This window comes from Aplidium turbinatum, chromosome 14 (assembly GCF_918807975.1).
Source record: "Aplidium turbinatum chromosome 14, kaAplTurb1.1, whole genome shotgun sequence".
NCBI classification, from domain to species: Eukaryota; Metazoa; Chordata; class Ascidiacea; order Aplousobranchia; family Polyclinidae; genus Aplidium; species Aplidium turbinatum.
Window position 1 is genome coordinate 1,789,650 of NC_137485.1, and position 21,737 is coordinate 1,811,386.

Consider the following 21,737-nt stretch of genomic DNA (forward strand, 5'->3'; position numbering starts at 1 on the left):
GCAACTATCAATCAGAGTTTGAAACTAAAATTCATGAGGCACTCCAAATAAAGCAGCACAACCCCAGGCTCAACAAACAATTATTCGCTGGAGGGGCATCTTTTTTGTTGAATTTGTATTAGCTTACGTTTATTTTATGTTATGTTGTCCGCTCACTATCTTGTCTCATGACCACACTCCCGCATAATTATGACAGATTGCTACCACCTTTTGTGTTTGTTAGTGCAGTTTTATTGAATTTCAGTTATTTATTATTAACAATTAATTAAACTACCATTCAACGTTTTATAGGCAGAGAAAACTTTTTCTCGAACCGTAGAAAATTTCATTATCAGATCACCGCTTCAATGCGTGATGGAAATCTACAGATAAATCTGCATCAGGCATTGCAGAGTGCAAAAAACAGTGTTGCAGAACGCGTTTTCGAATATTAAATTCTCATCAGTGCAACTACGTTTATGAACGCAATAACAACGGTTAAATTTAAACTCAATACAATACATTACAAACATTATAAGGACATATTCTCAGTGTTCAATTGAATATTAATAAATCCAGAGACATCAGCAAATCACTTAACATTTCACGAATAATTGTTTTGTTTAGATGAATTAAGATATTTTCCTGAAGAGGGCAAAAAGTTTTGCCGAAAACGTTTGAAATTATGTATCTATTTCATTTCTGTATTAATTTTGAATTATGCAATTCAATGTTATTAAGTTGTTATCGATTGTCTGTCTATTGTTGGTAATGTTTTTTAAGTCGTAGTCGTCACAGGAAAGGCACAATAATGAAGCAGTCAGTGAGAATCGAACTACGGTTTGTTGCTGTTTTATATTTATTTGCTTTCAAAGTCGGTGTTGCCACATGTGTTGGTTATTTTTGTTACTAGCAACACATCTGCTTTGCATTTAGTCACTGATATTTGCAAAGCGTAACCGGTTTCGTACGCTCAGCATTCAGTCGCATTGCATGCCGCATCATAAAGTGGGCGGACGATGCTTGGTGTCCGCTCCCAATTGTTGCGCAATACTCAACTCGTGTGTCGTGTCCATCACACGTTTCAGCAAAGCGACTGATGATATTGGGTTGTTGACTTGTTGTGTAGGGACTATACAGTTACAGCATAAGTCATGCTTCGGGTGAAGGTAAAAAAAGTTATAAAATTGTAGATAATTACTTGGTTTCTCTTTTGTACTTAAATGTGTGATAACCATGCATTATTGCAGTAAAACAAATATATTACATTTTTCTGAAAGGTTTCATTTTGGGATGTTTTTAAGGGGGAAATGGCGACACCTAATTCCTTCCCTTGCTTTATCCCTGACAGCAAAACTTATTATTTAACATTGTTACGCTAGCTGGGATTGCAAAAGCTATCTTCGTCTGTGCTAACATGCTAACAGCAAAAAAAACTTATCTTATGATGCCCATATGCACTCTTAGACCTCCACCGCACCAGTTTAACTAAGAAATTAAACAAAAAAGAACTGTCTGTAGATAAACGTGCTTAAGGTTTTGTAATGGAAAAATCATCTAAAGATGGCTCAATAACAGGAAGGCCGAAATGGCAGAAGAATATCGACTTTGTTTTTGGGGTAGCCGGAGGGTCGATTGGGCTTGGGAACATCTGGCGATTTCCATATCTTTGTTACAAAAATGGAGGAGGTGAGTGTCATATTATTCTCTACACTAGGTGTACCTCAGTTTTGTAGCCTGCTGTCTGAAATAGGCCTAGCCAACATCTTTGCCATTTGAACAGCAGCCTACCTACAAAAGTTTGAAACCGTTTCGTGTGTTGCTGGTTTAGGCGGAAGGTCGCATCATACAAGCCAACACTTCAATGCAATACAGTTCTCTATCCAGTAAGGTGAAGGGATGATTATGTACAGTATCTCATCCAGGAGGGGATGCAAAAAGTAACTTTAGGAGGGACGATGTGAACAAAACACAATTATACATTAGTTTAAACACGAAATATAATTTTGTGTTTTAGGGGAGGGAGATCGCTCCTACCCCTGGATACGCCACTGACTTTATCCGTCGACAATTATCTCCACTGTTAGGTGCAAGCAACTACTGCAGCACAGTTGCTATGATTAACGCAAATTAAAGCAGCAAAACAATTTTTGCAGTCTTTATCACCGCAGCTTCCCGTTGAGTCGCCATGTTGCCCATTAATAATTTTGTCGCTTTCATCTAACGCAGCCTATCAGCAGCGGCTTCCTGTTGACTGATTTGCTGATTTTGTGGACAATTATGAGGTCGCCAGATTTACATTTAAAGTCAGTTGCAAGACATGTAAAGCTTTCAACGTTTAGCCTACTGCCCTACTTTTTAATGGGCTGTCATAGTGCATCATCCCCCGTCGTTTATTTATTGTGATTGTATATCATTGCTGTTTTGCGTATAAATCATTGTTTGGTGGCCACCAAAGTGAATTGTGGGAGAAATAACGAATACGATTCCTGATAACAAATGATTGGTAATCGGTAACTTTCTACTTATTAAGCTTTTGCTATTTCTTTTTTATCAATATAGTTGCGACCACAATTTAACTTCATCAATTTAGTTTGTTTAAAAACCACGGTTTGCATCAACTAATGTTGCCAGACGCCTCCAAATAAATTTCCTCACAACCGCTTCCCAACGCTTGTTTCAAGCACAGCTTCTCAGTGTTGTTCCTTGGAGATAATTTCTGAAAAACATCTTTGCCCTCTCAAACGGCGATGTAGCCAGTTTAAAGTCAAATGGTTTCATTAAACCTAAACTTGCAAAGCGTTCATCATTATCATGCTGACGCCACTAAAAAGACTTGCATAGGTTTTTTCAAAACATGTTATTTTTATGACGTGTGTTTTGCACAGCTTTGTTTAATCACACCATTCCATTAAATATTTAACATGTTTACATTAAAAATAAACCTTCACATAGGAAGAAACAAGGTTCCAATTCTGTTGAATTTAACAGCTGTTCTTGAATGTCATAATGTTGGGCTTGAAGACGGGGCGAAAGCATATGTTATTTATGTATTCTGAAGTTGTGTTATTCCATAAAACTATCTAACTTTTTTATAAATTTAAATATGTTAGCTGGGACTAGAAATTCTGTTGTTGGCTTGGGGGTGAATTTATTTTACATTTGTCAATATTTTGGTAATTTTCCATAAACATTCGTGGGAATGCGTTTCAGGCGTTTTTCTCATTCCTTATCTCTTCTTCCTGATTGGAGCTGCCGTTCCCATATTTTTTCTCGAAACCGCGATCGGACAACTGACAAGTCGGTCAGTGTCGCGAGCTTGGGACATCTTTCCACTGATGAGAGGTGAGATGGGATGATACTTTGTTGAATTCTTTCTGTGTGACCTTGTTTTTGTTAATTTAATAGTGATGTAATAAGCTGTGTATGGTATGTGCATTATTGGGTAATAATTACGTACGAAAATATATTTGTTGTTTTCTACCCTAAACTTAACACCTAACTTACAAAATATTGACCTGCTTAAAGTTTTCTTGCAAACATTACAAGCACTATTATCACTGATGTTGATTGCTACCTTCAATCAATGGTTCCTAATATGTATCTTACAGACCCCCGATGGGTTTGTGAAAAGTTGTAAGAGTCAATAAAAATATGAACTTTAAGAAAATACATCACATTTCAACACCACATTTCATATATAAGAATGCCTCAGTAATCGCTTAAAATGAAAAGTTTACTGTCCACGAGATCGATAATTGCGTCGGAGTGGGTATGTGACTACAAAAATATTGGAAACTGCTGCCTTAAATGGTCAATAATCTCTAAGACAAACTTTTCCGTTGTTTTCAGGAATCGGTTATGCGTCTATGACAATAATAATGAACATCAACACCTACTACATGACGATATTAGCCTGGGCTTTGAGATACATCATCGCTAGCTTCAATCCCGTCCAGCCCTGGTCGTCTTGTGATAACAATTGGAACACGAACAGTTGCTACGTCTACGGAAGAAGCAACATCTCCTCCATTGATGACGTCAATCAAACCGTCATCAATGCTACGATGACCTCCGATATCAACGTCACAAGAGTTTCGTCTGTGACCGAATACTGGGAGTGAGTGGAGTGGTGCATTTGAACGACCAAAATGTTGATGAATTTGCATTCAATGAAAAAGTCAAAACGTTCATATCAGACTGACGTTAATTGACGTTTTTCTGACTTTATCACCCCTATCAACAGGTCTGAACGGCCAAGCACCCCTAAATATTGCTGATATCCGACTGATAGATATACAGTGCATGGTGTTTTAATAGAGTTTATGCACAGCGGACGTTTAGCTGTAAGCTACTGACATGCATTTACAGTAAGACTTTTACTACGGTACCCCTAAAATCAATTTCAGGATTCCCCTGAGAACGTTAACACCTGCGGTCAAAAAATTGGCATTGCGCTTAACTCCACCTGATTAAAATGCGGCACAAAAGAAAAAAATATCAAGAGCATGAGAGTAAATGAATTGATTAAACGTTATTCAACGCAAACTTCTAACTACATCGTTCGAACCCTCTTCATGGAATTGCTATGTTTTAACTAGTGTAATCACCCATGGCCACCTGGAGATGTGGCCTGATTTGTCACATTTTGCAGATTTTGATTACAGCTATACTGCTAGTGTTTGACTGTTATTTTTTGAGATGTTGTTACTTCTTGCGGTTTCCTAATGACATAAAATTTTTTTTGTTGCCTTGGGGAAGCAGTGGCAAATGAGAAAAAGTAAGTTGAAAAACGCAAAATCAGACTGTTATTGAAAATTAACAGTCTGACTAAAATCTTCGAAATCAAATTTTCTTTGTTTTTCAACATGTGAAGATGTTAAAACCTATTGTGTCATCTGGGGAAAAGAATAAAGAAAGCATAAAAATCTAATTTTTAGAACAATTTATTTAAACGTTCGCCCAAAGTTAGAAAAACCAGGAAATTTCTGCAAAATGTGACAAATCAGGCCGTATCTTTAGGTGGCCATGAATCACCTATACTGAATATTGATTTAAATTCTTGTTCCATTGACTGAGATACAAAAAACACTTATTTTTGCCAAAATTGTGATATTTTTATGACAAATCAGCTTCAAAAAGCCTTTCATTGGCAACTTAGAACAGAGCAAGTGTGAAAAATGGAATCTTTGCCCCTCAAAGCCCTATAACAGACACAGAAAACAAAGTTTTATGAATAAATTATACCACATTTTAGATGGACCCAAGTTTGGATTTAGGACCCAACTTCCAAATACCAAGCATAGGAGATACTAGTCATTCTACTCTGGTTTGGGAGATGTGATCGGTATTTGCCAGAAATTGAAGTAGTTTTACATGGCGTTCAGCATCGTTCAGTTTTTGATTTTGACCAAAGGAAAGCGATAAAAAGAGAGCGCCTGATTTGCTTCGGCACCCTACGACACCATTAGCTTCTGATTAGTTAGATCATTGTTCAATTTCTGGTAATTCTAATCTGTCTGTTCATCCATTTGCTCTTACGAGGGTCACGCTGGGCTACGTTTTTTTTAAATAATTCTTATAAGTTTTTTTTCTCCAAGCGGTATTCACACGTAAACGCTTTGCTGATTGAACCCTATGCTGGTGTTCCTACAGACGTGGAACATACTTTCTTGGACCTCTATTATGATTGGCATGTATTATTTTCATTATAATGACCAGAAATTAAAACAAATGAAGTGCACCAATTTTTCCTCTTATTATTTTTCCGTACTTCAACGTAAATGTTAATCTGAAGGTTTCTTATATTGCTGTTGTGCTCACAGACGTGGAATCCTGGGCATCTCAAGTGGGGTTCACCATTTAGGGTCGATACGTTGGGAATTGTTCGGTTGCTTGGTGGCATGCTGGTTGATTGTCTACTTCTCGATTTGGAAAGGAATTTCATGGACAAGTAAAGTGAGTAAAAAGCGGATCAGTTGTTAATTTGTCTAAGTCTCCTTGAACTGCCAACTTTCGAGTCTCAAAAGATTATGACAGAGCTGGAAACTACATTGCACTTTGGCTGTTGCATTGCTCAATATAACGAGTAGGAGAAGGGCGTGACCTACGAGCCAATTTTTAACTAGTAGGTTATATACATTAGTATAGTAGGCTAGTGGGACCACATAACAAAAATGTATAACTAGTAGACGTAGACCTATATATGCACAGGAATAGTGTGTACTCGATCTTAGTCGTCGACAAATAGCAATCAAGAACAGTGATTCAGTTCACAACAACAACAGCGGTAATTAAATTGGTTGGGGCGCGTTACAGTAAACAAGTTATCGTCCGATCAGAGATGATATTACTAGAGATGCTTTCATCTTCTTGCACATGAGGTGGTAGCAGTCGTGTTATTCCATCCAAGCTCTGCAGCCATTGAACTATGCTGTTATCAAGCACCATAAGGTTGGCATTTCCATCTCGAGGTCACATGAAGTCTACTTAAAAATTAATCAGTTTTACTAAAAAGCATAAATAAAATATTTGTCAAGAACTCACATAATTTCTAAACTGTGTTAACTCTTGGACCATTAGCCTACTTCAAACGTAAATTAAAACCCTTCGATTTGTTGACAGATTGTCTACTTCACTGCAACATTTCCACTGGCCATGCTGCTGATTTTGTTTGTTCGAGGTGTCACCCTTCCCGGGGCAGAAGACGGGATTTACTTTTATTTGAACCCAAACATCACAAAGCTCAGTGAACCTCAGGTGATCGACAGCTCACAATTAGTTATTTTCTGAAAACAAGTATCTGCTTTGTGATGTACCTGCTTGTAATATCCTTTGCCTGAAACTGCAGTACTTTTCGACTTACCTCATTCAGAAGCTCGTGGTCAGTACTGCAGCTTCGAGCAAGGATACCCTCCTCTTCGCTTAGTTCAAATCTTGTATCACCAATTAATTCTTATTCTGGTTTGGCAACACAAAAACTAGATGGTCGAGTTAATTACAGGTTTCTTTATTTGTAAACATCAGCAATTTCTTTGTTGTTCATTGAGAAATAACGCTATGTATAGTGATGTCATTAGAAAAGTATATAGGCCTACAATCTTACATGTGTCAATCAGAGAGAGAAGCATACACATTTTCGGTCTTTTTTGATCATGTTGTAATGTCATTGAAAAGTATTATCTTATATTTTAATCTGCAAATTAAGCGACTATTGTAGTTGCTACAGTTAATCAAATTTTAAGACCCTTTAGCGATCCCATGCGGAATTTATTGAAAAAACTCAAAACTAACAAAGTTAGTTATAAAAAAAAATGTTAAAAGTTTTTAGGAATTCTTCTTCGACAAAAATTAAACTTCAAACTCAAACGTTGGAATCCAAATTGTCCAGTGACTTGTTTGTTTTAATAAATATTCGACTCCAGCATTTCCCACAATGAAGGTATTCGGTGGCCGTCTGGATACGAAGGATCGTCTGGATTCGGTTGTCATGACAACGCAAACCTCACAAGAATTTGATCGGGAATTAATCGTTTGAGCTTTCTCCATAATCTGTGTTTGATTAGGTGTGGATGGACGCTGCCACTCAAGTGTTTTTTTCGTATTCTTTGACAAATGCAATCATGGTGGCAATGGGAAGCTACAACGCCTTCCATCATAATATATATCGGTATGTTGCCGTCTATATGCCAGTGTGGCGATACAATGGTGGCCCAATGGGACGACACAATAGGGGCCAATGTAATGATACAATAGGGGCCAGTGTGATGATACAACAGGGGCCAGTGTGATGATACAATAGGGCCAGTGGACTATACAACTGGGCTAATGTGACAATACGACGAAGCCAGTGTGACGATACAATCGGGGCTAGTGTGACAATACAATCGGGGCTAGTGTCACAATACAATGTGAACGGTATACATATTTTCCTGGGGCACCAATTTGCTCAGTTTGACGAAGTGCTGGGCGTTGTCTCTTTGTAGCATTAACATTTTTCCTGTGCTATGCCTGTATCCGGCTTAGGCGTTCGTGCATAGTTCTATCCACTTATCCCGATTGTATTGAAAATGGATTTGATTGCTGCGAAAAGGTGATCCTTGAAATTGTTAGAAAAGTGAGAGGTTGATGTCCAGGTGCTGGTCTACCTTCGAATTTTCCACACAAAGCAGCGCATTCTCATTTTTTCATCATGGTATGGCCAAAAAAACTTTCTGATTTTTAATGATGTATTTCAAGAAAGTTCTAATTTCAGCAAATAATAACTATTTATTTGTTTAAAGCTACGGTGAGAAAGTTTTGCATTGTACGTAAAAGCAGCATTTCAACAGCGTTTAAATACTTCTGTGTTTCTTTGTTTAGCGTCCAGAAAGATGTAGCACGTTAATACATGCTTCCTTGTTGTGAATTGTATGTTTGTTTGTTTTGACAAGTGCATGCAGTTGTATATCAGTTATTGCTCTTCGTATCATATACAATACAGCACTACGAGATTGCATTGGAAGTTGACACCATAAGTATCAATCACTTCAATTTTGTGACACTTGAATTGATATTGAGCTTTAAATGTTTGTCACAATAGCATTTTTTTCATTTTTTCGACTGTGTTGTCACAGAGACACTGTCATCCTTTCGCTCTTGAACAGCGGGACAAGTTTCTTTGCTGGATTCAGTGTGTTCACAATACTTGGCTTCATGGCTAAAGAGCAGGTGAGATGTAGATTACAAAATATTTATCTCAACTCAAAATGTGAATCCACGCGAATGTTTTTAGTTTCATGTTTGGTTATTCAGAAGTGTTGTTGAAATTTTTTTTTCGGCATGGTAGTAGAAGATCTGCGTTTATTAAAATATTAATTTGCTTTATTTCATCATCATCATCATAATCCATCGTCGGTTTGTTCGCCACTAGTGGGCGTGGCCGATTGTTTCCGCGCAGCAATTGTTTTTATCCCTTTTCTCCATTTCACCCTGTCCCTTGCATCTTCCTCCTTCAGTCCGATTTTTTTAAATTCATTCTTCACTTGTTGTTTCCACGTTCTTCTTGGACGACCGCGTTTCCTCTTCCCATCCACCTTTAGATCTAGTGCCTTTCTAAGAAAACTTCCTTCCTCCCTTGTGTTCAGCTAATTATTTGCAATACGTATTATGGTTTGGAAAATAAGTATACTCGTGGTAGACCTATTAACTGCAATGAAGTTTTTCATATCTCAAACTACTTTCAGAACACCACAATAGCTACTGTGGCAGAATCTGGACCTGGTCTTGTTTTTCTCGCTTATCCCAAAGCTGTCTCACTCATGCCATGCCCACAAGTTTGGGGGGTTCTCTTTTTTCTTATGGTCTTTTTGTTGGGATTGGACAGTCAGGTAAGGCCCAATGTACAAAAGTGACCCGGTATAGGTTCAAATTGTTATTGAAACAAAGGTTTTACTTAAAGATTCCACCCTTTCATATTCTTTGCCTGGCACTCTTGTTTACGTTATTTTATGCTCAGATGTTAGCCTGCATATCGGCTGGGACTAATCATCTGCGATTTTTCTCTTAAGATTAATTCTAATTATATTAGCTGCTATCTAAATTTGATTTTTAATCTGTAATTTGTTTTTTAACTAAAATTGAATGGTTTTTCTTTTAACTTTTCAGTTTATTGGTCAAGAGAGCTTGATCATCGCTCTGATGGACATGAAGCCTTCCATATTCAACAAGCCACACAGAAGAGAAATCTTGGTGGCTGTAGTTTGTTTCATTCAGTTCATGATCGGAATCATCATGATCACTGAGGTGGGTTGTGTTCAGCTAATTATCAAACAACATGTAACATGTACCATGTTTTTAACTAACAAAATTGTATTTTAACATTTAACCGAAAATTATCAGTATTGCAAAATGCATTTCAATGCTGCAAATTCAAAACCTATCGTTCTCACAGAACATAAGTCAAGCTTCCTGTTGACAAACGCCACTCACACAGAATCTAGCTCAACACATCTGTATTTCTAATGCGACATAACTATGAAACCGATATAGCATTTCCCTTGATTCTTACGATAGCTATTATTGATGAAAAGGCTCTACCGGGATATTATGATATAAGCGGGGAATTGAAAAATGAAAACACTCAGACATTGATTCGAAATTTGACTAGCAAAACGAACGGACTGAATTTTAGAACGAGAAGGTTGAATTCACGCCGGGAGAATGTCACTCATCCGACACCCGTCTCAATAAACTAGATTAGTTAGTCAATTTTCTCAACTCCCCGAATACTAAAACTTGTAATATTGATAAACAATAAAATGTATGATTCTATTTAATTCGTTTGCCTTTTGTAGGAAGTCATACCCCTAGACTAGACAGCCAGAAGCCTAAATTATCCTTCTAAAGTATACTTTTAAATTAGAGACTTAGAGTCTCAATATTCTTTTAAATTATCCTTTTATTTTATAACCAAATTACGACAGTAAGTTAGGCAAAACCCTACACTGGGGGCTCGTCCGGGATTCAGACACGTAAAATCTCTACACTGGGGGCTCGTCCAAACAAAGTAAAAAATTTTTAGTTTGTGAAAAATTTTTTAGTGTAACCAAATTAGACAGAATATTTATCAGGTAGTCAGACAGTCTTAATATAGTTAACTTATTAAACCTTTAATTTGACATATGTAATATAAATGTTAGCCTACCACATTGGTGACACTCAGACAAGTAAGTTTAGAAATATTCTCCAAACTAGCTATAAAAAAATCTGGTAAGTACCCTATGCTACAATTTTTATCATAAATATCTTTTAAAAACATGTTACTTGATAACATTTCACACGTTAGTTCGACAATAAATTTTGTGTAGCCTACTGTACTCTTAAGCGCAACGCCGGCAATTCATTGCTTGTCAAACGTAACTGATTTTTGTTGTTTGCTCATGGAAAGTAATAAAGCGAATTGTTCAGCGGCAGACAGCCCATTTAGACGCCGATGTCAACAATTTATTTACATGCTAAACCGCCATTTGCCACTTTTAATATTTTTAGACGTTCAAATTAGAATAATTAGATTTACTAATTAGTAATTACCAACAAGTTGCCTTTTCAGGGAAACATAACCATGTAATTTTTGTTTAAAATTCACAGTGTCAAATGTAACTTAAATTTTTAGCTCATTTTAATATTCCTTTTATTTTGCCTTACTCGGCATCGCAGATTGCAGGACACCCCGTCCCAATCTTATTTTATACAGACGTGCAGGCACCGCTCTGCAAAGCGTTGTGGTTTCGCTCCCAAGCAACCATCGTAATTTTTGTGCGTCTTTTTACTCCGGCCAGGAGACACTTTGGTACCCTTATACGTTCTCAGCTGAAGCAATCAGTTCGTGCAACTCCCTGGGGCAAAGGATAGGGGAAATCATGCGAAGCCGCCTGGACACATAAGGTTGTTATCGTTCCCCCCATTTTTTTTAGTATTATTAGGAGCTAACATGATTTGAGAAACTTTGTTTAGTTATTTTAGCCGCTGTTTTTCTTTAGTTTGGAATTGCAGTATATGCACAGTTATTTACCCTGAATATGGAACTTTGTGTGTAAAAGCTTGGTTGGCATTTGGCCATGTAAATTCTCTTATCTCTTGATAACGTAAAAGCGCTGCCACATAGCCTACTTAGATCAATAAAACAGTACCATTCATCACATGTCGTTCAAACGTTGATTAACCATTACAAAACATGCTAGAAGTTTTATGCCTACCGATTTTATCTCGGTATGTTCTATTGAACCATTACTGTTTCCTGTTACATACACCCTATTAGCCGTAAGCTTAGCCTACGCCATGACACTGTCATGTTACGTAGTATTTCCATTTATCCTATGTTATTATTTACCGCTTTTACATATCGTACTTCAAGCTACGCCATGTCTCACTGACATTGTTCATTCACTGATATCGCATCACCACCTGTTTTTCACTACATTTTATTACAATTTTAGGTGCTCATCATTTCACCTAGCCTACGTTAACTAAGCTATTCGTCCTCAACGACTTCGCTCATTCACTGACATTGCATCCCCTTTATTGTATCACATTGTACATACTTACAGATACAGTCTACCAATTTTTCCTGCCAGTTCTCACACTTGTACAACTTCTAGAACCTCATAAGCTGGCATCTGCGGCCATGATTAAATCATGTCGCCTAGTGGTTTCAACAATTTTATGCTATATTTTTTGTTATTGTGTTATACTACCGGGTACGTACTTTACTTATTATACCGCAATTATGTATCTTGCGGATGCTACTCTGTATCGAATTTTTCAGATGCGCCACCTCGCGACAAGGTTGCTGCTACGACGAGATGCGAGAGACATTGAGAGACCTCAAGAGACCTTGAGAGACTACAGCACTACGACGGATGACACGACAGAGTTCTCTATCGCCACCACACGGTGACTCTCATCAACTTACCTCCACGCGAGATGCCTCTATTCAGAGATGCCTTTACTTAAAGAAGCTCTGCGCAGACGACGTCAACTCGGCTAACCTCATAGCCGCCAACATGCACCGAAGCTGCATCGTTAACTTTCAACATGGTCAATCCCATGTCCGCCGTAAAACTGCACTACCGTGCACAGTAGTTGCATTGTTACGCACTCAAACCTTCTTCACACAAGAAGCACTCTACTTCAACAACATCGCCGCAGCATTCAGCTGCCCAAGACGTCTGCTTTACAGCTTGCGACCTTACAAGCTGACCACTCATTCATGTCGTGCTCACTGCTCATCATCCGTCAACAGACATAAACTGAACTGCTCATCAGCACTGCTTGTCATAGTCTCGAACTCAACATGCTTGAACTGTATAGCATAACTGGTCCTCAAAAACCACTCTCATGAACGCCATGTCAGTCTCGCACAACCTTCGCGCACGCGTAGCTTACCGCTATTCTATTATTATTATGGTTGCTTCTATGAGTGTCAAGCCTATCTCCTCGGACGCGGAGCATGAACAGTCAAGGACACTCACCTGCCTATATAGCCTAGCCTACCGTATTTGTGTATTTTATCTTGCAAGTGCAATTTGTGTATATCATCCTAAGCCAAAATGGCTGCCAGGGAACTAAGACATCGCCTTATCTCTTACGATAACCGACTGTTACCCCTGCAACCGCAACTACTGTAGCCTATTACAGTCCCGCAATTATTGTAGCCTATATCGTAGCCTACTAAGCCAAGGGCTTCCAGGGAACTAAGACATCGCCTTATCTCTTACGATAACCGACTGTTACCCCCGCAACCGCAACTACTGTAGCCTATTACAGTCCCGCAATTATTGTAGCCTATATCGTAGCCTACCAAGCCAAAGGGCTTCCAGGGAACTTAAGACATCGCTTTATCTCTTATGATAAACGACTGTTATCCCTGCAATCACGTTATCGACTACTTGTTAACTTATGTGTGCGTCCAATCTCCTCATCCCACGAAAGGAGGGGGGTCATGTGTCTTCCCCTAGCAATTGTTAGCCTACAATTGTCAAGTTTCTTTGTAAAGTACATATCTTATAACCACACACCTATATATTGTTGCAACATATATAACCGAGATATTGTAATATTATTTATCTGTTATTTTGCCGTAAGGAGGGAAGTGTGTAACATGTACCATGTTTTTAACTAACAAAATTGTATTTTAACATTTAACCGAAAATTATCAGTATTGCAAAATGCATTTCAATGCTGCAAATTCAAAACCTATCGTTCTCACAGAACATAAGTCAAGCTTCCTGTTGACAAACGCCACTCACACAGAATCTAGCTCAACACATCTGTATTTCTAATGCGACATAACTATGAAACCGATATAGCATTTCCCTTGATTCTTACGATAGCTATTATTGATGAAAAGGCTCTACCGGGATATTATGATATAAGCGGGGAATTGAAAAATGAAAACACTCAGACATTGATTCGAAATTTGACTAGCAAAACGAACGGACTGAATTTTAGAACGAGAAGGTTGAATTCACGCCGGGAGAATGTCACTCATCCGACACCCGTCTCAATAAACTAGATTAGTTAGTCAATTTTCTCAACTCCCCGAATACTAAAACTTGTAATATTGATAAACAATAAAATGTATGATTCTATTTAATTCGTTTGCCTTTTGTAGGAAGTCATACCCCTAGACTAGACAGCCAGAAGCCTAAATTATCCTTCTAAAGTATACTTTTAAATTAGAGACTTAGAGTCTCAATATTCTTTTAAATTATCCTTTTATTTTATAACCAAATTACGACAGTAAGTTAGGCAAAACCCTACACTGGGGGCTCGTCCGGGATTCAGACACGTAAAATCTCTACAAACACATTAAAAACATATCTGGATGTTTGATGCTTGAATTCTACCTCTAGTTTCCTGAGACAACTTGTCAATATACGTTAGTTTTCAAAAGACGCTCTATGGTTATTAATCACAATATTACATAATTCTACCACAATACCACAGGACTCCATAGCATAATTCTACCAATAACCGCATATTCTACCGCTGCCCAGCTTTTACTCTACCAAGGGCAGTTAGTCTGTCAATGTTGGACGACTGTAATATCAACTGGCTGCTCTAGGAATGCCTGGACATCAGACCTCTATGAAACGTAGTCTAAAAGTAATTTCTAATGCGAAAGAGGAAAACGACGTGGTTGATATTTGTGATACACAGCACTGAAAAAGGCAGCCGGTAATTTTGGACAGTGTTAAATCCGGCTCCACAGAAAACATTGACACGCCTCCGGGCTTGGTTAAAGGGCAAAATGATTGATTTCCCTGCTCTATGTTTTTGCCCCAATTGGTGGACTCTGGATGCACCGAAAGGGCCATTGAGATAATAATTTGGGCCCGACTCCAATGGGAAGTTTAGGCCCCCAAACAAGACACTTTTAAAGAAAACAATTGGACTCTAAAAATGTGTGGTAGTTTCTTCATTTTGTCCCTTCTGGAAAAATTTCAGGCCCCTAAAATTATCCAGTGCCCGAGTCCAAAAGTCCCTTCTGGATATCCTGCCAACGCCGCTGTGTACTGGTAATATCAACAACGTACAAAACGCTTGCGTGCACAGTCCAGCAATGAATTCCTTGGAATTGTGTCAACTACTTTTCAATAGCTTAATAATCTAATTCTGAGAACTCTCACACGACACAGCACGAACATCGGGACATTAGCTCGACACCTGCCATGAGCGCAATTCTGCGCCTTAGCAGCACAGTTGTTAGAAATACGTAAAAGTGGACACGGATATTAGCTTTCTTGTCTTTTCATCCACTTGATCTAAATCTCGCACTATCAACGATAAGCCTAAACAGCAAATAAACTGCTCTGTCTTTCACAACCTCTTTCTATTTTCAGGGAGGGGTCTACGTTTTCAACATGTACGACAATTATGCTGCCGCTGGGTGGTGTATGTTCTTTGTCGGAGTGTGCGAGTGCGTCACAATCAGCTATTTGTTCGGCATCAATCGGTTCTGGAATCATGTTTGCGTCATGCTGAAGTTTAAGCCATTTCCTTGGCTCAAGTACGCATGGGCTACTGTTGCTCCAGTTATTACAACAGTAAGTTTGTCTATATATGAAAACACAAGCAAATATTGACGCTATAGATCTTCGGCCCCCAATGGCCTTTTTAGCTGCATGATAAAACTTCAAACAAGGATGCAGCATTTCAGAATAGTTTTCTTTCTAAAGCATAAACAGAAAAATAGATGGCGATAATGGCATAACCATTCCGCGGCTTACCTGTTCACAAACGCATATAGATTTCAAAAATTAATTGCCACTTTCTTTGTAGCAGAAAAGTAAACCTGGGCCCATTTAAGGCTACATCTTCTATAAGTTGTATAAATGTTGTTTTTGGATGTTTAGTTAGATTTTGTAACTGTGTTTTGTTTGGACCTGATTGACCACGATAGGTTTGTGGACAAGCCATTTAAGAAAGCTAATGTTGTCCATTATTGTATATTTCAGGGGGTGTTTCTGTACAGTCTTGTGAAATACCAACCATTGACTTATAACAAAGTTTATCCTTACCCAATTTGGGCACAAGTAGTTTGCTGGGGCATGGCACTATGTGCCATGGTGTGGATTCCCGGCTATGCAATATACGCATTTTATAAAGCAGATGGGAATTTGAAAGAGGTGAGTGTTGTGGGATTTATTTCCAACTTAAAGGACAAACATTCAAGACTTTCCTTTGAAGTGTTATTAGTCAATATTCAATACGTTTTTGAATTGTGAAGCAAATACAAGTTTGGAAGATTTCAGCATGAACAGAATAACTTTATGGAAAAATTTTTGGAATTAAGACAAAATTTTAAATTGTTTCCATGTGTGACAATTTCTTTCAGAAAACGTCATTGACGGCTCAGCACGGCACAAAAAAATATTTATTTGGTTTTATGTCAGAATTATCACATAGTTTAGTCCAACAGTCCCATTATAGGCGAACTTTGGTTTGAAAAAAACTTGACTGTATTTTGGAGACATAATTTGTTTTGTATGTTGGTTTTGGGAATTGTTTGTTTCAAAATTTTGCAATAAATCGCATTTTGCGAAGTTTCTAAGTTACTTAGATATTCAAACAAATCAAACACAATAGAAATTTAGCACCGAAAAAAATATTTTATGAAGTTCTAACAACTTTTTGTGTTCCATGTGGCAGCATATAGATAAATGAATATAGAAAGATGGTTTATATCCAAGATTAGTGCAAATGTGGTGAACTTTTACGTGTATTGCGCACTGTAAGTTAGCACATGACCTCCATCTACCGGTTACATGTTACTTTAAAAAGAGACGTGAGGTGGTGTGTGCACGATGCACCTTATTTTATTTGGAAGACGAATGTGAATTACAGACGAACCTTCTTATGTGAACCTACTCATTCATTGCTTGCAGAAATGGGCGGAAGTTAGCAAGATGCCAGAAGACCTCAGAATGCGAATTGATATAAAAGAAGATTCTTCTTACATTAACGACTCCATAGACAGCCTTCCATTGAAATCATTCTCGGATGGATTTTGAAAGCGGCTTCTATTTTATGGATTGTTTTAACTGGTTTATAAATTGCTTTATTTTCGTCCTTTTCTGCAAATTTACGATATATACCCTCCCATCATGATTATACTCTTTTTGGGGAAGGGCGCAAAACAGCAAACTTCTACTTTTGAGAGGTTGCTCTCCTTCGACATCACAATTCTTAGTTGTCTCTTGAGAACATCAACGTCTATGTGCTTTACAATATTATTCAACATTAAAAGCTCCCCCTCGCGAGGTCTATTGTTACGTCAACAAACGGAGCATAAAGGTAGTCACCATTCAAGCATGGCGTGGGATGCTAACAAACAAATACGTTTGAGTATGCATGTGACATCCACTACGCTTGTGTTGCCTTGAAATCCTCCCGACTGAGAATGTCAAAATCGAGACTTACTCTCGCGTTCGACTCGAAACGAATTCAGCATATAAAGATAATTTTGTGTTGAAACAAAATTTTGAAATATTTTAGCTTCAAACGATCCGTTTTGGGATCCGACTCATGCAGTGCCGTGTCTGTTTCTGTTTTGTCTCGTCGCTTCTGCTCACCATTAGAGAAATTATCAATCTAGTTTCAATACCCCTTGAACTGGCTTCTGTGCCAACCCAAATCACTTGCGAATTATGCAATCACTATTTCTGTTAACATTTCATCAAACATTTGAACATCTAAGTTAGCAAGCGTGACCTGTACCTCTAAAGTCGATCAATCTATTTCTGGGGCAACTTGTCTTACTGCAACAACATTCTACATCATTTTTCTTGTCAATTTACAATGGTGCAGGTGGCCCGTAGACTGCAAGTAGAATTTATCTGTTTTATGTTGGGCATGCAACTATGCATTGATGCAAATAACATGCAAATAAATTCTAATCTTGCAAAGATCTTGGGAAGTGTGATGGTAGCTTGCGTTGTCTACTTACGTTGCTCAATGAATAAACCTCGCTCTTGTGAATCCCACCTTCGAGCGACGATCAACCGGTTGTGCAACCCACCCCTGCAATTGGCAGCGATTGGCCACGTTGAAAATAAAACAGCAGTAACACACCTTCATTGGTTAACAAATCTGGTCGCTATTTAGGGATGCTCCAATGCCACGTTTGCTTGGTTGAAGACTAACTAATCTGTTTTGTAAGTGATGTTGATGTTGGCAATCCCAAGCCTTCGAGCATGAAGATTGAGGATCTTCACATGAAGTGAGATCTTAAATGACCAGAAGACCATTGAGTTTCTATAATTTTCGTTTCGTAAGTAAAATTCATGCTACAAAATTTGATCATGGAGAGATGAGGTGACGTTTTAAACATAACAGAAAATTCCACAAACAATTGAAAATGTTACCACAGCCTTCCAAACGAGCAAGCACAGCGATCACTGGGATGATTTGGCTTAATTAGTGACAAGACAAATAGGGTTGCTTATCGAGGTTCACTTGATTGAGTCAAGTTTTGCTGATTATTGTAGACAAATAGGGTTCAAGTTTGTATAAGAGGGAAGACCTTTTTTTGTAGATATGAGCGTAGGTTGGTAGCATCTGGTATTAGCTTGTATGGTTGTTTGTGAAATATTCTCTCAATTGAGAGTGGGGTGACGCAAAGAACTGATTAATTTGAAGCGCGTTTTTCGAAGACGCACCGAAGAGTTGGTCTTACAATTGCGTTGAAATCGCAAAGTCGTTCTCGATGAAACCTAAAGCGAGGGGTAGGGTTGCGTTTAAGCAACAACAGTTTAAGTGAAGACTGGAGCAACCAACGACTGACCTTGGTGGCGACAGGCTTCCCAGTAAGCCGCTTGTACATTTTAACCAGCTCAGTGGCCGGGTAGTTTCGCTTTCGGCTCTGGTGATGGTAGATCTTAGATCGATTCCAGGCCTGGTCAAACCGAAGACTTTAAATACGCTACCATTGTGTTCTTTCCTGCATAGCGCAATAAGGATACGTCGAATAATAATGTGATGACATCGTAAATCTGATATACAATAAAAAATAAGTTCTGTCGCTAAGAAGACCTTAAAACTGTCGCTATAAAGACTTTAAAAGACCTTAGTTGTTGTACAGTAAAGCGACAATAAATAAAACCATAACATTATTATTACTATTAGTATGCCGATTGACTATGAGATGAACAGGAGACTTTTGTCCTATCGAAGAAGTGGAAACCTATTGTTGTAATGATACGAGAACTTACAAGCCGCACATGTAGACCAGTGGCTGCATGTTAAAGTGCCTCTGACAGGTAAATAAATTCGGTAAATTTACCTAAGATACCAAAAAGATGACACTAACAAACTTTCCTGACCAGCAAATCGTAAAAAATATCAACAGGCTAATAAGTTACACACTTGCAAACTTTCGTTGACATCGGCGAATCTGGCACTCATTCAATTGCGAAAATAAAAACGGCAACACCACTGTGACGTCACAGCAAGCGGGAAGGATACATTCTTTCTCTGTGATGACTTGGTAAAGTATGGTAGCCTACAGCTACTGCAAAACGTGAATGTGTGGGGTTCTGTTGATCTAAAGCATGCGCAAATTAGCCTAAGAAATACCGAAATGAAAAAGTGAACTTATTATTACTATCAGGTTTCGATCAAATAGGTTGAGTTTACTTTTATCAAACAGCATCTCAACTCAATTGAAATTGCAGTTTCATAGGGCTACAATTTTCATACTTTTTTATTTGTCCTAATCTGGCTATAGCCATTTGCAGTGTAACAACAGTATCTCACAAACAGTACCTTTAATTTATGGTTGAGGCAATGCCTACAAATTGCTGTTTATGTGACATTGTCAGTGACAAAGACCGTGTGCTTTCTTTTCCCACTTTCCCACAAAACAAGGTAGCCGGCTGAGAAGAAAATGGGTCAAAGTTTTCTTCAAGTATTCGAAAGTGGGATGGGCCATACAAAACTAGTCGTATATGTTCACTTCACTGAAGATGATTTTGTTAATACCACTCAAGTAAAAAGGCCTACAGGCATGTGTTGGAGTGTATACTACAAGGTGATGCTCTCGGAAGCAACAATCGGATTGTGATGCCGTCATGCATTGTTTGGCGAATCCGAAACAATTTTCCAGATCCAGATGGCCGTTACACAGGTTTTCAATGGCCAACTGAAGGCACATTATGAGAGAGAGAGATAACTTTTATTTATTTTTGAATAGTGATGATGAATTAAATATGAATGATGATTCGTACGATTTCTTTATTTTTCACTTCAAGTATATTTTAGGTTTTGTAGGAACGTATCCAGTACAGTTTTATTAAACTGCAAAAAACAATAAATCTTTGAAAAAAGCAACCGCTTGTACCAACTCCGACCAAACTGTGATCCACTAATTACATCTAAGAAGCGTTTGTTTCATCCGTTGCTAACGACGTCCACTTAGGATGACGTAATTCCACCAAAGTCGTCCCAGAGCAATGAAATATGGAGTTTCGCCTGTGGTGGCGCTGCGGAGTAGTTGTTTGATTAAATTACGCCCTAACCAGTCGAGCTACGAGGTTAAGATTAAAAAGTTCGCTAAGTGTAATTCTGCGCTAGAAAATGCTTTAAAAAGTTACTATACTTGGATCCAACCTGTCAGGGGCACTTTAAACCCACTGCGTTTAAAATTTGCTAAGTCACACAGATTTTATTCAAAGTTCAGGAATGTGATTATCATCTGAAAACAAAGACCAAAAAATCAAAGAAAGCCAAAGATAAATTCAGGATTAGATGATAAATTTGAGAACAAGTAAATTAATTGGAGAATAATATACTGTAGGCCTATAGCTTATTTAGAGCAGCATTAGGCCTACTGTTTAGATGGAGTGCTTAGTGCAACTTATTTTCAGGTTGCAAGGTCATTATATGGCTATTATATTATGGCATTATACCATTATCTGGCATAAGACATTAATCTTTAAGCAGTTTCTGGATGGCCAGAGTTAGAAGTTTAGTCTACGAGAACGGAATTTGTGTTGCAGAAAATAAATTTCCAAGTTTTATCTGATCTTCTTATCTGTTGCTTGTATATAATTCACAGCGCTATTCCACAAATAAATAAAATGTTTAGCAGTTACTTATTTTCCCAAGACAGATGTGTTATGCTTGATTAATTAGCCAGCAAAACAAGTGTTTTTGCGCTCCAAGTAACGCTGATGTAAGCATATTGTAAGGCCAACAAGCCAGACAGCAAATCACGTCGTTTTTTACATTGATTCAACGTCTGCAGACGTTGAATGTTGTATGTATCTATCCTTCATCAATGAACCTGTGTGCTCTTGTCAGATTTTCCAAATTTTGCATAGTATGAAGATTTTGGGAACTGTTGCCAAGTGTCCATAGAATATTTGTTGAAATTACCTCACATTTTCTGACCTAATGGCCCTTTGTATAAGTGCCACGGCTGATACCCTTCCGGGCAGTGAAAATAGGAAAAGTGATTTTTTTTTAAATTTCAGTCAAACTGTCATTCATTTGTTGGTAACCATGATGATGTGCAAACGGCAGTCCACATACTCAAAATTACCTCCGACCTCCAAGTGGTACGGACATACTCATGGCCTACAGACCTCCATATGTTACGGAAAGCCAACTTTCCATTGACGATGGCACAAGGCAGTGACTAATCGACGGGTGTTCCGATATTTAGCGACAACACGAGAGAAGAAGCCATCGACTCACAGCCCGACTGAAACCTTCAA

The 21,737-nt window shown here is 38.2% G+C and overlaps 1 protein-coding gene across 1 annotated transcript; it reads left to right on the plus strand.

Moving 5' to 3' along the window:
* The first annotated feature begins 1,490 nt into the window (after nt 1–1,490).
* Nucleotides 1,491–17,288, plus strand: LOC145783502 (sodium- and chloride-dependent GABA transporter 2-like). Its single transcript, XM_082595392.1, has 12 exons — nt 1,491–1,668; nt 3,193–3,324; nt 3,832–4,099; nt 5,805–5,937; nt 6,604–6,738; nt 7,545–7,648; nt 8,595–8,688; nt 9,204–9,347; nt 9,625–9,762; nt 15,363–15,566; nt 15,978–16,148; nt 16,908–17,288. The coding sequence occupies exons 1-12, from the start codon at nt 1,524–1,526 to the stop codon at nt 17,031–17,033; spliced, it is 1,794 nt and encodes a 597-aa protein (XP_082451518.1). The 5' UTR covers nt 1,491–1,523; the 3' UTR covers nt 17,034–17,288.
* Nucleotides 17,289–21,737: the final 4,449 nt, after the last annotated feature.

Excerpts from the sequence above, each read along its gene's own strand:
- LOC145783502 (XM_082595392.1), top strand. The coding sequence starts at position 1,524 with ATGGAAAAATCATCTAAAGATGGCTCAATAACAGGAAGGCCGAAATGG. Across the intron at positions 4,100-5,804 it reads TCTGTGACCGAATACTGGGA|ACGTGGAATCCTGGGCATCT; the intron begins GTGAGTGGAGTG and ends TTGTGCTCACAG. Across the intron at positions 16,149-16,907 it reads CAGATGGGAATTTGAAAGAG|AAATGGGCGGAAGTTAGCAA; the intron begins GTGAGTGTTGTG and ends CATTGCTTGCAG.